This window comes from Sturnira hondurensis, unplaced genomic scaffold (assembly GCF_014824575.4).
Source record: "Sturnira hondurensis isolate 20B ecotype Veracruz unplaced genomic scaffold, ASM1482457v3 Scaffold0009322, whole genome shotgun sequence".
NCBI classification, from domain to species: domain Eukaryota; kingdom Metazoa; phylum Chordata; class Mammalia; order Chiroptera; family Phyllostomidae; genus Sturnira; species Sturnira hondurensis.
Window position 1 is genome coordinate 69,374 of NW_028081953.1, and position 17,504 is coordinate 86,877.

General features: G+C 42.7%; 1 protein-coding gene across 1 annotated transcript in view; it reads left to right on the top strand.

Moving 5' to 3' along the window:
* The first annotated feature begins 343 nt into the window (after positions 1-343).
* Positions 344-17,504, top strand: part of LOC118994459 (carcinoembryonic antigen-related cell adhesion molecule 21-like) — a 32,902-nt gene continuing 15,741 nt past the window's right edge. Inside the window, exon 1 of the mRNA XM_037057096.1 lies at positions 344-466. Coding sequence (XP_036912991.1) covers positions 403-466 — 64 coding nt within the window. The 5' untranslated portion in view covers positions 344-402. The remainder of the gene's footprint in view (positions 467-17,504) is intronic.

The window sequence follows — 17,504 nt, forward strand, 5'->3', positions numbered from 1 at the left end:
AGAAAGCTATGAAAAGGAGACTGTGGGGAATGAGTGAAACCCAGACACCACAGGCTACTGAGTGGTTTACCAGAGTTTGTGAGTGTGTGCTTCCGTGTTTGTGTGTAGGTGTATGCGTGTGTGACTGCGTGTGTGGTGTTCAGAGGCTTCAATAGTTCCCAGGAAACTAAATCTGAGAATGACAGTAAACTGATAAGAAAGGACAGGAGTGGCAAAAATGAGGACAGGCAGTGGGCGGGTCCTGGGCACAGACTCCGCCTCCAGTCACATGACAAAAAATAAAGCCCAGTGTACAGGTAGAACACACATCAGATCCCACCATTCTGAACAGGCCTGCCTGAGAGCCTTACAGAACCTCAAACTGTTCTCAAAGCGGCAGCCACAGAGCAGACATCAGACACCATGGGATCCCCTTCAGTCTCTACTCACAGAGGACTTGTCCACTTGCAAGGGCTCCTGCTGGTTGGTGAGTAGGAGACAATTTCTTGGGGTAGACTAAGGATCTGGCACAGAGACTGGCTGCGGTCTGCTGAAGAGACCAGTGTTCTGAGAAAAGAGGGAAGGCTTCTGATTGGACTTGTATGTATAATACAAAATAGCAGAGTGGGATGAGGAAGGAGGCTCAGTGAGAGGAAAATCTCATATCTGGAAGTGGTGAGAGGCAGGAAAATGACTAACCTCAGAAATGGACAAATGCACCTGGGAAAACTCATTCATTTACCCACAGGTATTTGCAGCCTGTTTCAGTCACTGGAGCTACAAGATCAGGCAAGCCCTGCTCTCATGGAGCTTGTGTTCTATGCAAGAGAGAAGGAGAGACAGGGAAAGATCTAGATGAGATATCAGGTACCCCCAAATGCCATGAAGAAACAGAGGAAAGGTAGGTCAGAAAGTGAAGACAGAGTCTTTTCTCAAAGAGGCAGCAAAGTGTTAAGATGTTGGTCAGCGAAGGTGTCTTTCAAAGACACTCTGAGTGTCAGCATGGGTCTGAGCACAGGGGGCGAGCCAGATAAATACCTGGAGAAGAGGACTGGACACAGGAAATGTAACAGGTTGAGGGGTGCTGAAGGAATGGTAGCCATGGGGCTTGACTTGACCGTGGGAGACACACAGGCACATGTAGACTAAGGCTGAGAGATGAAGAGACCTGCTTGGGGTACAAGTCTCATGTTACCATCCTGACACATAGAAGCAAACATTGATCAATTTCTTTCTTCTTTTCCAGTCTTCCTGTTAACCATGTGGAGCCTGCCCGCCACCACCCAGCTGTCCATTGTGTCGACCAGTGCTGCTGAGGGGGAGGATGTGCTTCTCCATCTCCGCAATAAGCCTTTCAATTTTATAGGCTTCAAGTGGTACAGGGGGAAAGGGGTAAACCTTTCTAATAAGATTGCATCTTATTCAATAACCCAGAGATATTTTAGGAAAGGATGGGCACACAGCAGCCGAGAGGAGATACACTACGATGGATCCCTGCTGTTGAGGAAGGTTACCAAAAGTGACACAGGATTCTATACCGCTGAGGTCTACATTCGAGGTTTTAGAAAAGAAATAGCATTCGGATGGCTTGAAGTATATGGTGAGTGATTGCTCTCTGACGTCTGGGTGTCGAGTGGTATGAATTCTACTCCCCACCCGGGACTGACAGCCCAGGACTCTTCCTCCACTTTCCTCTGTGTTTCGTCCCAGATTGTGTTTTGGTGATTAGTTTGCCTACACTCTGTGTTGATAGACACACAGTGTATACAAACTTCTAGGATCTCAGTTCCGCTCCCAAGTGTCCAGCCCTGCAGACAGTCACTGCAGCCAGAAGATCAGTCTGATGAGAGTCACTCAGCAGAAGGAGGTCAGTCTCTGTGCAGCCCCAGAACAATTTTCCATGACTCTGAGAATGACCCTGCAGGCGTCTGTCAAAGCCTCGTCTGGGAAACCCCCTGTGATACTTACAGAGCTCCACATGAGAGTCCCTTTCCCGTACCCTATTCCAGGGTCTTGAGGGACCTTGTGGAGCATGAGTCAGGTTGGGTTTTGCAAATTGGAAAGGATAATTGGGCAATAGTTTGACAGGTGCCCAAAATCACAAGGCTCCTGAGCTGGTCATCAGTTGGAGCTGAGGCCCAAAAGCCACGTCTTGGCAAAAATGGGGTTTAGTCTATCACCTGAGACTGTGTGTGGAGAGCCCAGTTGGACAATGTCCTTGGGTATTAGCCAACTGTCCAGGAGGACTTAGCAAAGTTCAGGTTCACAAAGAATTCACATTCCTAGAAGGAAACTGAGAAAAAATGCTTCTGGCAGCTCCTGACCAGGTGGGATCAGCCCAGGGGATCCTTTCTCACACTCGATCAACAACAGATGACTCTGATTTGGACAGGTCTTCTATTCCAGGATTTAGGCCAGAAACTGCCAATATATTATAGGTAACATACTGACAACCTGGCAGCCAGATATTCATCCTCCTCCAATGAGAATAAGCTGAGAAACAGGGACATGCACTCACTAAATCAGAGTCACAGAGACCATGAGCTTGTGATTAGAGCCACCTGAGGTCTGTCTGTAGTCATAGCTTCTTCATCTTCTCCCCAACCCTGGGGCCTTAGGAGGAGTCTGTGGATTTTTCAATCTTTGGCTCAGATCCTTTTTCCTTAGGTTTCCTCATCTCAGAGGAATACATTCTGTTCTGGGGAGTGAAAGGAAATGGAGAAATAATCTGTTTTTACTCTAGAACCAAATAACCTGCAGTAAAAATCAGAGTCAGCAGAGAACACCTGGGCCTCTAACACAGGGAGTTGATCAACACCTTCCTGCTCTGGACTTCAGATCACTTACCTATTTGTTGCTTGTTGTGGTAGTCACTTCCACCAGACACAGAGGAAAGGACTTGGCCTTCTCACTCCCACTCTACCCCTGAAACCAGCTCAGGGACCAATAAGTAGCACTCAGTTGCTGTTGATGAATTAGGAAGAAATAAATGGTGAATGAATGAATGATCTAAAACCCACTTCAGANCAACACCTTCCTGCTCTGGACTTCAGATCACTTACCTATTTGTTGCTTGTTGTGGTAGTCACTTCCACCAGACACAGAGGAAAGGACTTGGCCTTCTCATTCCCACTCTACCCCTGAAACCAGCTCAGGGACCAATAAGTAGCACTCAGTTGCTGTTGATGAATGAGGAAGAAATAAATGGTGAATGAATGAATGATCCAAAAACCACTTCAGAGCCTGGAACCTGGATGCAGAGTCCTGGAAATTCTGGACACAGGAGACAGGCTCTCTGTCCTTCCAGAAACTTAGACCCATGTCTCAAATCCTGTTTTGCTCTCAAATGAAAAGCCCTTTCTGCAGTTGGTCTCAGGCCTTGGTTAGTAACAGTAATTTTCACAGATGGTAGAGTTTTAAGTCATATGCCAATTTCTACCTCATAGCCATCTAACGCAAATGGCTCACAAGGGCTGGAATTTCAGCAATTCCATGCTGCTTACTTGCCCTCAGTCACACATTTTTGCATTTGTACATGTCCTCACCTGCCCTAAGCAGAGACAGAATGACTTTAATGACCAAGGGCAGAGTCCATGCTTCTGCTTCCATAGTCAGTTTCTTCTTATTCCCCTTTACTCTTATCTAAATCATTTCTCAGATTCTGCTCTATCATTTGCTGGCCCACTGGCTCATTTCAGTCACACTCACCTGGAAGAAACTGACATACCTTTTGGTTCAGGCGACTGAGTAGTCAACTTACCACCCACAGGCTTCTGGTCTCTATGTGTCATCTCTGCTCAAACTCTAGTCTCTGGTATGCCCTGGAAAAGGAAAGGCTTCTGGCTGGGCAGGCAGTCAGCTGGTCAGTTGAAGAAGCAGGAGAAGTGCAGGGGTGTCTCTGACTCATAGTCTGTGTCTCTCCACAACCAAACCCTGAGACCTAACTGCCACCTGAGAGAGTCTGTACTTTCCCCCAGACACAGCGCTGGAGCCCATACATTCTCTGAGTCCTCAGACCCCCATGCATTTGTCTTGTGATATGCAGACCTGCCTTGTTCTTTTAAGAACTCAACCTGGCTGTGAGGTGAGAGGTCCCAACTCTGGTTGAAGAAGGTTTTGGAGACATCAAAGGTACCACACAGGGTGATTTTCTTTTTCTTACCTGAAGAGCAAAGTTAACCATGCCAAACATCAGAAGCAACAACTTCGACCTTGAGAGTTTTGATTTCCATTTTTTAAAATAATAGTGGGGTTAAGCATCTCTTCTCTATTTATTGACCTTTTATGTATCTTTTTGGAGAAATGTCATTTTGTGTATTTTACCTTTTTAAATCAGACTATTTGCTTTAGTTGTTGAGGTATAGGAGGGGTTTTTGTATATTTGGGGTATTAACATTATATCCTGTATATGATTTGCAAAATATTTTCTCCCATTTCACAGGTTACTGACCTTTCATTCTGTTGTTTTCTCTGATGAAGAGAAATTTTTCATTTCGACAAAATCCAAGTTGTCTCACTTTTTTGCCTGTGTTCTTAGTTACATATTTAAAAAATCATTTCCAAGTCTAATGCAATAATGCTTGTTTCTATATTATTTATGAAATGTTTAATAGTTTTAGGTGCAACCTTTAGAATTTGATCTATTTGACTTATATTTCGTGTACAGTCTAAGACAACCGTCCCATCATATGTTTGGGTGTGATATTGCTGTGCAACAGCATTTGTGGGATAGGCTGTCTTTTCTCCATTGAATATTCTAGGCCTTTTCATCGATACCATTTGATTATGTTGTTTGGTGAACAGAAGTTGTCATGACAGTGTCACACTATTTTGATTACTTTACCTCTGCAGTAAGCTCTGAAATTAGGAAATGCAGACTTGCAATTTCGTTATTTTTTCAGATTGTTTTAACCATTTGAGACTTAATGAAATTTATAATGAATTTTAGGATGGATTATTCGATTTCTGCAACAATGTCCTTAGGAGTGTGAAAGGGATTGAATCAAATATGTAAATAGTTGGTGGTCTTTCCATCCATGAAAATGGATGTCTTTCTATTGATTTGTGTCTATTTTACTTTCTTTCAGAAATATTTATTTGTTTTCAGTGTATATTTTTATTGCCTTATTAATTAAGTTATTGCTATGTATTCTAGTCTTTCCAATGCTATTGTAAAGGGAACTGCTTTCCTAATTCCATTATGAAATTTTTCATTGTTGTTACAAGAAAAGGAATTGATGTTGAGTGTTCATTGTTTTCCTGAAACTTCATCTCATTTATTAGTTCTAAGAGTTTGTGTGTACATGGTGAAATCTTTAGAGTTTTCTACATATTAGATTATATTTTCTTTTCTGAAAGATAGTGTTTTAATTTTTTCCAATTTGTATACAACTTATGTCATCTTCTTCCATAAATATCCTGGTCAAATTTCCAGTACTATGTTGAATAAGTGGGAAAAGCAGCATCTTTTATTCTTTATGATCTTAGTGAACTTTTTTGAGATTTTCTATGACATATTTCGTTAGCTGTGGGCATCAGGTATAGCTTTTATTATAGTAAATAGTTTTTGTCTGTTCATACAGTTTCTATCTTTTGTTAAAACTGTGACCACTTCCCTCTAGACATTTATTTCACTATGGCATTGAATCAGCAGACCAGGAAACAAAAACTTGTGCAGACTGAGCATTCTTTTAGATGAAAATCCTCCAAGTCTAACATTGTGAAGACTGGCCTGGGCCATCTTTGCTGTCTAATAAATTGTTTAACAACATCATACACACATGATTTCCTGCTTACTGTAAAATTCCCTTGGTCCCAGAGACGAACAAAGATGGATAGCTTGCCTTCCCCGACATATAAAATTGTATATTAGGAGTGGGACCTGATATTTTTTGAAGTCCAGAAAAGTTCTAGGGAAAGATTAATACAAGCCCATGAGAAAAAAATTCTACCTAATGAGGTTATAGGACACATGAGCTAAAACAGATTTTGTGTGTTGCTACTACCAGAATGTCTGAGGAAATAAGGATGGAATCACCGTGGGCGTATCTGGGGTCAGCAAGGAGGTGCATCTCTCTCCTCACATTGTCACCTGAACTGAGATGATTGTCCTTCTGCAAATGGCAGGCCAACTCTGATGACCTGTACACTGCTCACTGTGGGCTGTGAGTGTCTGAGATTTCTGAGGAAGTGGTGTGGATCCATGTCTCAAGCCCAGTCTCAATGGGTCACATTCTCTGTTTCTCCACAGAGCCTGTGAGATTGCACATCCTCCTAGCCAGCAACATCACATTCACACAGTTTGAGAATACCACAGTCTTGACCTGCTATACAAATGCGATGTCTACCCATTGATTGTTCAGTGGCATGAATCTATAGCTCATGGAGAGAATGAAGCTGTCCCAGGACCAGAGAAGCTTCATGATAGATCCTGTCCAAAAAGAAGATTCTGGGAGTTACCAGTGTGAACTATCCAACCCCATTAGTTCTGTTGAAAGTGAGACTCTTGAGCCAGAAGTGAAATTTGAGCAACACTTCTTTCCTCATTTATGTTATTAAACTGTAAATAAAGCTTTTTCTCATTATCATAATATATTTGTTCTGAATGTGAATATTTCTTAAAGGATTTGCATTGTCAATAAATACTCAACTTTTATCCTGAAAATTTTTGTCTTTAATTATATTATACACCCATAACATTAAATTTACCACCACAAACCAATAGCCAGAAGACAATTGAGTAATGGTAAATACATTCTCATTCTTGTTAAGCAGAAATCTAGCCATTTTCATCAGTAAAACTAAAATTCTACACTTATTAAAATCAATACCCTATTTCCTCATCTCCAGATTACCCTGTAGTGACCAATCTTCTTTGTTTCTGTAAATGTGAATACTTGAGCACTCCCAGGCCCCTGCCCAGCCATCACTGAGGTGGTGGTCGCCATGGGGGCTCCTGGCCTGTCTGCCTGGAAGCTGGGGGCCAAGGCCTCTGTGTGACCCAGGGGGAGGGAAGCAGGATCCCTTTCCACACTAACTACCCTCCTGACCACACTGGGGAGACGTTGCTCCTATCAAACCCTCCCTCTCCCCCTGCCTGCCCACTCCTCCCTGCCTTCTCCCTGGGGTGCAGACGTGCCAGGAAGGCTCACCTTGCCCACCTGACCCATTTGCCCAGGTTGAATATACAGATTTGTTCTCATCAAATATTAACAAGCCATTGCTTTACTATCTTAGAGATTGACATATTCCTTTTTGTTAAAACTCCTAGAGTAAGACTTTGATCTATAGTGGATTTTCAGGTCTGGAACTACTCACATGTTGAACCACATCAGTGTTTGTCACAGGGGCTTGTTCTGTGCATTGCAGAACTTTCAATAACATCCCCGGGCCCTATCCAGCAGGTACCAATAGTCTACCCACAGTCCTGACAACCAAAAATACCTCCAGACTTTGCCAAATATCTCTGAAAGAAAAAAATCAATATAGCTGATAACCACTGAACTAGGCCTCAATATTTTCTAAGGTGAAATTGAAAAGAAGATAATAATAAGTGAGAACCTTTGATGTAGACCTTATCTGTAGACAATGCTATTTAAATAAATACAAGATAATATGGCATGCAGAATATGGAATATCAGAGACCAAGTAGATTTGTTGTTTAGGTGGAAAGTCCTTAGAAGACTTGCATTGAGCCAATAAATGCTCAAAAATGTGAGCTAACAATGTCATTATTGTTCACTTAAGGTCACATTCCACACCAGATTCCACCTCTGGTTGGTCTCAGTTGCACCATCTTCATGGTGCAGGTAACATTTCATCCCTCTGGGGATGAGCCATAGCTTTGTGATGACCACAGGGTATACGTGATGAGCCTGCAGGAATCCAAGCTCTGTCCCTTCTCCAGGGCATGGTTGTGGACAATGGGACTAGACAAAGGACCCCCACGTGGGTAGTCAACTCATCTTTTTCTCATTATTTCACTTCTGCCAGTGTATTCTTAATCCTTCTTGAGTATTCTTATCCTCATGGCAATGGGCTTATTTGCATAAGTTTGGTATGATCCTGTTTATGTGTTAATAGTATATAAATGGAAACACTGGGAGTACAACCAAGCCTTTGGCTTTATGTTCTAATTAGACTGATGTTCACATAGAACTAGACATGATTTTTCTACATTTTGTAGAAAATGTCACCCTGTTGGGCCCTCATCTCATTGCCCTTGTCACAGGCCACCAGGGGCCACCTCCACCAACTCCCACTGACAAGGGTGCCAGGCTCCCAGACCCAGGTCCTTCCCAGGTCCTTCTTTAATCTCACTCATTGTGGACCTGAGTTTGGCCTGATGAGTATTGTGGTATCTGTTGAAGAAAAGGGCATCACCCAATGCTGCAGAGTGTCCAGGTGAAGGGTGAGAATGATACTCTTGAATCTAAAGACACTGCAAAAGCTTTTATCTTAGGTGTCACAGAAATATTTGCATTAGAGCAAATGATGTGGTGAATGTCAGTTCCTCTGAGTTACCTAATTACTCAGGCCAAATCAAGGCCATGACACCAGCCATGTTGTAAAATGAAGACACTCTTCTTCCTTGGAGATGACATGTGACCTTAGAAAAGATGGCTAAAGAGAAATGTAACATTTCCCTGGAAAATTCTAGAAGCATAGCCTTCTGTAAGATCAGATCCTGGCCCTGTTTGGGGACTCTCCATTATTATGTACTTGTTTATAAATTTCTGAGAACTGATGGAGGTGCAAACTGGGTCTTGGCTGAAAGATACTCAGTTGTATTTCCCTTTACCGTGCAGAAACCAGTTTTGTTATGACCTGGAGACCTTAATCAGACAGGTTTTTCCTCACTGAGTCCTCTGACCTCAACTTTGTAGAGAATTTTTGAAGTATATACATATAATTGCAATTTGTAATTGAGGATGCTTTCTCTGCCCTTTTAAAGTATACGTAAGTCTTCTTTAAAACTTCTCATCAGTGTTATAATTCACAGAAAACCTGTCTCAAATGCCTGAATCCATTTCCTTGAAATTCAACCTCCTGGTGTAGGGTGGCCCAGTGTCTGAGGAAGGGAAGGCATGACTTGGGTGGAGACCTTTACAACCAACCTGTGAAAGGACCTCCTTTTGGGATTTCATGAGAAGTTTTGCTTTTCTCTTCTGCACAGTTAGCAAACACAGCTACCTGCGATCCTTCCCCTGTTTTGACAATCTCAGCAGGCTTTGGTCCCAGGGGTGTCGAGTTCTGTCTCACTGCTCTGTTGCATGTCCTTGAATAAATCCTCACTTGCCTCTTTAAATTTGTCTAATTTATGTGTTACTTTTACATCACCTTCCTGTAATTATTGATCCTATCATGTTGCTCACAGTATCAATCCTTATATTTAACTTGTAATCTTTTTTCCTCCTCTAGCTACCATCCTACAGATAAATGTCCCAATTATTCTCACTCTTTTCTGACTTGGCTTCCACAGCAAAAGATTCTTCTTTTTGCTGCACAGATTCTTCTAGGACCACATTTGCCTCAAAGAGGCCTTTGTCCCAGAATCTGAGAAGATGTGTCGACATGAACAAGCACCCGTCTACAGTGGTCTAACCACCAGCTGTGTTCTTATTCCACATCCATTTTTATGCACAGTTAAGGAGCAAGATCTCAGAAATATTTTTAAAATATTCATTCAACTCTAGTAAACATGCAAGATCCTTTCATGTCAGCCACCAGCAGATCTGTCCCGAGTGACCCTATTTCGGGTCCTCTGGGACCTGCAGCTCAGGCCCTTCATCAGTGTCCTCAGCCTTTGTTTGTTGTTTTCACAGACTCCATGGGCCCGTCCTTAGCAAGTCCAAGCACAGAACCTGGGAAGTGGGAACTAAATCTCTCCTCTAGTTCTGTTTTCTTCTCTGCTCCTTGTGGCCTCTAAGGTATTTGACTGAAATCTTTGGTAACCTGGCCCAAGGTGGATTGTGGGTAAGCAGAGGTGGGCATAGAGCAAGAGGTTGAAGGAATGGGGTGTGCTTAGCGTCAGAATGAGAAACCGTGAAGCCCAGGTATTTGAGGGCGTTAAGGGCTATAGGGTTTCAGGGTGATTTAGGAGTGTAAGTCGGCAGGGCTTTCGGGGGTCAAAATAAATGGAGGAATATGAGCGAGGGGCCAGCCTACCTGCTGGGGTGGTGCTGGGAAATGGAGTTGTCATTGTCTCAGACTTGGAGAGATGTTGGGTAGTTTAGGATTATTGTATGTTCATCATGAAGGTAAGGACAAAAATGGGGTGTGGTTTGAGGCTTCAAGAGATAAGATTTAATAAATGTATCCTCATTGTCACCTGTCTTAAAGTTGCCAGTGATGCAGGTGGTGAAAAAATCGCAAAGAGAAGAAAATGCAGAGAATAAAGTTTTCATCTACCCTCCAAGAGAGGAGCCAGGGCTTGGCGTGGAGAGATACACCAGCAGCAAAATGCAGGGGCTTTGAGCTTTTGTTAGGTAATTAGGGCGATTGTAGTGCAGGATGTTTCAGCTGGTCTTACTCAGGCTACAGCTTGTTCTGGTGTTATCTCTATGGCTGCAGGGTCCAGGCATTGCAGTCTGGCACATCTGGTTTTGTAAGTTCTCAGGACCTCCGTGCCTTCAGGATGTTTCCAGGAATTTTCTAGTCCTGAGAACTGAGCCTCATTAAACAAGAGTCAGTCAAGCCAGCTCTGGCAAAGAGAGCCTGAAAAGGGGACCATTGTTCTACTCCCTCTGGCTCTTGAGATGGATTTATTCTTAATGACCTGGCACCATGCTGGTTCCTGGGAGTAGAGACAAAAGTGTCTTCTTCTGGAAATGCTTCCTGAAGGTTATCAGTGTAGAATTACCCCCGTCTGTGGATCTAGGTATGCATTGTCAAGAGGGAGAAGGTGAAATCAGATATCCCAAAAGGCAAAACCTGTGGCCAGAGGCCATTTAGTGGAGGGAATCTCCCAGAGCCTGGATGCTCCACCGAATGAAGGATATGAGATATTTGAGGAGATGCGGCCCAAAAATGAAAATAAAAATGGCTGCTATAGGTCCTAGCGTACACCTTTCCTGGTGTAAGCCAGGAAAAGCTGGGACTAGATATTGACCTTAAAATCCCCAACAGAGAGAGGCAAACTAGTAGGTGAAGTCTGTATGGCTGAAACTGCATCAGTACTTCTCAATAATTCCAACATAAATGATGAAAGAAGAAAAATGAAAAATTAGCTTGAAAAAGAACTAGAAAAATTAGGATTTAATTCAATTTGTGGGTGACAAGTGGACATTGTGATTGCCTCTGAAGCTTGATTTCTTTTTTTTAAAAATATATTTTATTGATTATACCATTAGAGTTGTTCTATTCCCCCCTTCATTCCCCTCCACCCGCACACTCCCTCCCCCACCATTTTCCCCCCTTAGTTTATAACCACGTGTCTCAAGTTCTTTAGATTCTATATTTCCCCCACTATTCTCGCCCTCCCCTATCTATTTTCTACCTACCATCTATGCTATTTTCTGTGCCTTCTCCCCCCTTATCCTCCTCCCACTCCCCTGTTGCTAACCCTCCATGTGTTCTTCATTTCTATGGTTCCACTCCTGATCTAGCTGTCCTCTTGGTTTGCTTTTGTTTTAGGTGTGGTTGTTAATAACTGTGAGTTTGCTGTCCTTTCACTGTTCATATTTTTCATCTTCTTTTTCTTATATAAGTCCCTTTAGCATTTCATATAATAAGGGCTTGGTGATGATGAACTCCTTGAACTTGACCTTATCTGAGAAGCACTTTATCTGTCCTTCCATTCTAAATGAAAGTTTTGCTGGATAAAGCAATCTTGGCTGTAGGTCTTTGGATTTCATGACTTGGAATACTTCTTTCCAGCCCCTTCTTGCCTGTAAGGTCTCTTTTGAGAAATCCGCTGACAGTCTGATGGGTACTCCTTTGTAGGTGACTGTCCCCTTATCCCTTGCTGCTTCTAGGATTCTCTCCTTCATTTTAGTCTTGGCTAATGTAATTATGATGTGCCTTGGTGTGTTCCTTCTTGGGTCCAACTTCTTTGGGACTCTCTGAGCTTCCTAGATTTCCTGGAAGTCTATTTCCTTTGCCAGACTGGGGAAGTTCTCCTTTATTATTTGTTCAAATAAGTGTTCCACTCGTGGCTGTTTCTTTCCCCCTTCTGGTACCCCTATAATCTGGATGTTGGAACATTTAAAGATGTCCTGGAGGTTCCTAAGCCTCTCTCCTCATTTTTTTGAATTCTAATTTCTTCATTCCTTTCCGGTCGGTGTTTTGTTCTTCCTTCTGGTCCATTCCATTGATTTGAGTCCCAGTTTCCTTTTCATCGCTATTGGTTTCCTGGACATCTCCCTTCATTTCAATTAGTTTAGCCTTCATATGTTCCTCTAATTTGTGACTGTACTCTACCAATTCTGTCAGCATCCTGATAAATAGTGTCTTAAATTGGGCTTCTGAGAGGCTGGCAATCTTTGGTCGCTTAGAGTTATTGGCTCTGGGACTTTGGGTTCTTCTTGCGCCATCTTTTGGGCTGTTTGTGCCTGTTCTGTAGCAGGATCAGAGCCCTAAGGTGTTCACTAGAGCAGGGCAACTCAGTCGCTGGGTTGTGACACTGTATGTAGGGGCTGAAACCTGATTTCTCTCCCTAAAATCACCATTATTTTACAAAGAGACTGCACTAAGTTCAGTTCAAATTGGATAATAATTTACATGAACATAACAAGAATAGTAGTTGATTATATAATGCTCTTTCAAATCTGCTTTGCTGGGATTTCACAAGGAACCTCCAGACTGAACTTTAGTCAGCCCTTCATGGCACAAAAGACAAGCCACACAGTTGCCATCTGTCTTTGCCTGTAATGCCTACAGGTTTGGGTGGATCCCTCAAAATCTTGAGGTCTCCAACATGTCTGGAGGTTCCTTCCTTGCCATCTACAGGAAAACAACTTCTATTTCTTATCTGAAAACACTGCAATAAACCATATGACCAAGCAAGGTACCAGGATATTTCTCCAAGGGACTCTTAGTGGCTTCAAATTGAATTTCAATTCCTGAAGGCTTTCTCATGACATCCAGAGTCCAGGCATGACTCTTTCCATCATCACGTTCCAGACAAAGACTTGGTTAATAAAACCACATTTGGAAACTGATGCTATATAAACAGAATAGATTCTTATTGATTTATGCAAATAAACATATTGCCATGAAAATCATACTCATTCCTTAGGAGTTGCTGAATTCTGGAGGGATTAGGTAGGGAGAAAAATATAAAGGCTTCAATATTGCTTAGGAGGGTGTGCTTTACAAATTGCTCTAGAGGAAAAAATAACAAGTTTCCTTATATCTGGAAAACAAAAAGATTTAAAATTAGCAATATTTTGAATCAATTTTCATTTGTCTTGATTATTTGAATTCCATGATCCATTTATTCCTTAAGGTTCCAGTAAATGAAGATATCTTTGAAGTCTTCATTTACTTCAAAGACATGACTTGCTTAAATACATGTAATTTATTTTTTAAAAGATTTTATTTATTTTCATGGAGAGAGGAAGGGAGGGAGAAAGAAAGAGAGAGAAACATCAATGTGTGGTTGCCTCTCAATTGCCTGCAAGCCAAGCATGTGCCCTGACTGGGAATCAAACCAGCAACTCTTTGGTTTGCAGGTGGGCACTCAGTCCACTGAGCCATACCAGCCAGAGCTAGATACATATAATTTAAAGTCAGAGTTCTTTACATGAACTTTTCCAAAGATACATTTGTAAATGGCTAGAGTAAAACAATGACTATAAATAACAAAATTTACAATGACATGATTATAGATTTGCTCAAAAAGCAATTGACAAAGACTTTGCATTTTGTAAGATGTAACCTTCCAAGATAGTAATATCTTGGTGAGTAATAATTACTATGAAATTACATAAAAGAATAATAGAAAGCCCATATGTTTAGATTAACACACACTGTCAATACAAATAAAGACCTAACAGTATGAAAGTTCTGCAGTGTGGCACAGAACGTGTTGTAAGTATGCACTGAGCATTGTGAGACCACCCTCCCAGAGTCACGCTGTCTGAAAGTGGACTCAGAAATGCCATGTATTGTCTGGTGACACTTGGCATCTGTGCTCCATTTCCTTCTATGTTTCCTCTCATATCAAAGGGACACTAAAATATTACAAACTACCTTTCCTCGATTCCTCATGATTGAAAATCCAGATGTGAATCAAATTCAGCCTCTGAGGTGCACTTCTGTTTAACTCAGAAGCTGGAAGGGAGATGGAACCATTATTTCTGCTGCTGTGTTGACTGATGGGCGGCTGTGGCAGACACAGCTTTATGTGAAGAAACAGGTGTTTGTTTACCTCTGGATGGGGCTGTGACCGTGCAACATTGAAACCAGACTCCGAGTGGCAGCTCCCTAACTTCCATTTCTTCAGCTATTCACTAATTTCACAAGCACCTAATTCTTTGTGTTAAAGGTGTTTCTGCACAAATGTTCACGGCAGGTTTACTTGTAACAGCCCCAAATTGGAAACAACACAAATGTCCACAAAGGAGTGAATTAATACACAAATTTAATGCATCCCTGGATTGAGACAGAAAGAAAAGATTTTTTTAAAAAGAACTATGTCAAAATTGTGTTAAGTCAAGGAGCCAAACTCCACCTAAAATTACATGTTATATCATTCAAATTTTGGAAATTCTAGAAAATAAAAATGAATCTATAATGACAGAAAGCATGTGAGTGTTTTCTTCACACCTGGTTGGAGTGGAGAGGGGCAGAATGAAGAGATTACAAGAGGTCATGAAGAGACTTTAAGAGTAAGGGACATTTTCATCATACTCATTGTGACAACCTCTCTGGTATATGCAACTGGAAAAACTTTATAGGTCATATACTATCTATATTTTAGGCTTATGATGTCCAATAGTAAGTAAATAAGTAGATTCAAAGTATATATATCTATATATATATATAGCAAATATATAAGTTGAAAAGAAAATACAAAACTCAAAAAAATGCCTAACATGTTCTCTTCCCCATTTTTTCTTCTTGTCCACCAGGGGGCAGCAGAAGTACAGAAGCCTTTCTGGGGCACCACCCACTCCAACTCAGCAGCACCCACAGCCCCTCAGGGTCCAACTTCACCAGATCAATCATTACACAGTCTTCCTAACTCTTCAAGCTCCCCACAGTGGACTCCATCTGCTGCTCAGTCCAGCACATCGTCAGCCTACCAATGGGCACTCCTCTGTAAGATGCTTTTTTTTTTTTAACACCATCTGTTTTTCAAGGGGAAAATGGCCACTGACTCTTGATGTCTTGGCCACGAAGTCATTTTGTCAGCAGGGCTCTTAGGGATCCTGAGAGCAGCAGAGACTCGAGTGCATGCTGTGTGCACACCAGAAAAGGTTTTTTTTTCATGTTCCCTCACTTGTTTAGAACTAATTTTTTAAATCATAGTTTACTAGAGAGCCCCTGTTAGAAAGTAAACTCAATGAGTACAGGGCCCACATATGTCTTATTCTCTTTGGAGTTTCCAGGTCCCAACCAAGAACCTGACACATCACAGATGCTCAGTAAACACTCATTAAATTGATATAGAAGACCACACAATGGAAGGTTGTCACCCTTTGTGACATTTGAAGTCAAAGTAGGGTTCTTATACACACAAAGGCACTGGTGTCAACATGAGAGTACAGCAGCACATGGTTGGGGACATCCCAGGCTCAGGTCTTTATTTCCTATACAGTCAAGAGGTAAGAAAAACCTCTTAACTGTGAAAGGTTGGACCACCCTCTATTTCCAGAAAATCACAGCCTTCCATAGGCCCACCTTATGGGTTTTGTCTCATCACCCAGGCCTGTGTTTTTCCTGTTCTCCAAGACACCTGACCTAACTGCAACTCAGGATCCTCAACCCCTGGGGGAGTTACTGCCAGGGGAGGAAGGAGCGAACCCTGACCTAATAGGAATCAGGGGATGAGTTTTCACTCCCAGAGTCCCCAGGCTGTGGGGCATGTGCCTGAACTTTCTGAAGACATGTCACCAGGTCATAATGTCCTCAGGAACAAAGGAAACTTCTTGTACAGGATGGGACAGGAGAACCCAGAAACTGCAGTCACTTCCATCTCAGAGGGGCTGAGGGTCCCATGGGAACCTCCCTACTCCTAACAGAAGGACACACAGGGTCTCCTGGCTGAGTCGTCTCATGGAGCTGCTCCAGGTCCTGGCCCTGAGAGGAGGCCTAGGTCAGATGACAGACAGGGACACATATGACTTTTATGAAATGCCCCAATGCTGTGATGAAGGGCACACAGCATATTTGGGGGATCAAGCCTCCTTGAAAACACTCCCTCACAAATGCCTCAGGAGAATGTTCCTCAGATCCTCCCTCTGAACCCTTGAAAGCATAAAACTCTGTCTGAAATAGCACATGCCCCTGGTGGGACAGTTCTCCTAGCACTGGACTCATACCACTCTGGACAATGCCTGACCTGTCTCTGGGCTCACCCTGCACTGGTCAGCATCCCTGTGCAGCACCTGACATTGGCTGCAGATCTACTCCTGCCCTTTAGGGGGCAACATTGAGCCACAGAGAAAACACGCAGGACATTCACACCTGAACCTGACTATGGCTAAGATGAATCAAGAGCCTGTTTTACCTCTCTTTCTTCCTTCAATAGACATTTTCTGGTCCTCCCTCAGGCCTGCTGTGTCCCACCTGCTACTTCTGGAGACTGTTAACAGAAAGTGTCTGTGCAGTAACCCTGACATGCTCAGGGGCCACATGGCATAACAAGCTCAGTGACCAAAACTAACTAATAGGACAAAACCCACTCTCTCAGGCCCTCTCTCCCAGAGCTGGCTGGACCCTATAAAGCATGCTGATCCCAATTGTTTTATGAGCCTTCATCCTCAGGACTAGAAAGTTACTGGAAGCGCCCTGAAGGTGCAGAGGCTCTGAAAACTTATGAAACAGGACATGCTAGACTGCGATGACCACTGGACCCTGCACCCAAACATAACATCGAAATAAGCTGCAGCCCAAAACATCCAGCTCTGCAACCACCCCCATCACCCGATAGAAACTCTCAGCCCCAACCCCTCAGTGCTGGTGCTGGTGCTGGTGCTGGTGCTGGTGCTGGTGCTGGTCTGGGTGTACATCTCTGCCCTTTTCCACTGGGAGAGTAAAATAAAACTTTTACCGTCTGCACTTTCTTCTCTTTGTGAATTTTTCTCAGGTCACATCACTGTTACAGAATGGACCCATGGCTGGTGGGGTCTGTGCAGGGACAAGATACTGTCACCGAATAGCACACCCTCTCCTGGGGTCCCCTGTTACAAGGTTTGCCTTGCCTGCCACCCTTAGGAATTATAGCCCTCGATGCCAGAGTTTGGTGAAAAGGAAAGGAACTATTTATTCAAAAGTTATACAGACTTAGAGTACTGACTTAACGTCTTCATTAAAATGCCAAAGATCCTCGAAACTTCCCAAAAAACATACTATCCTTT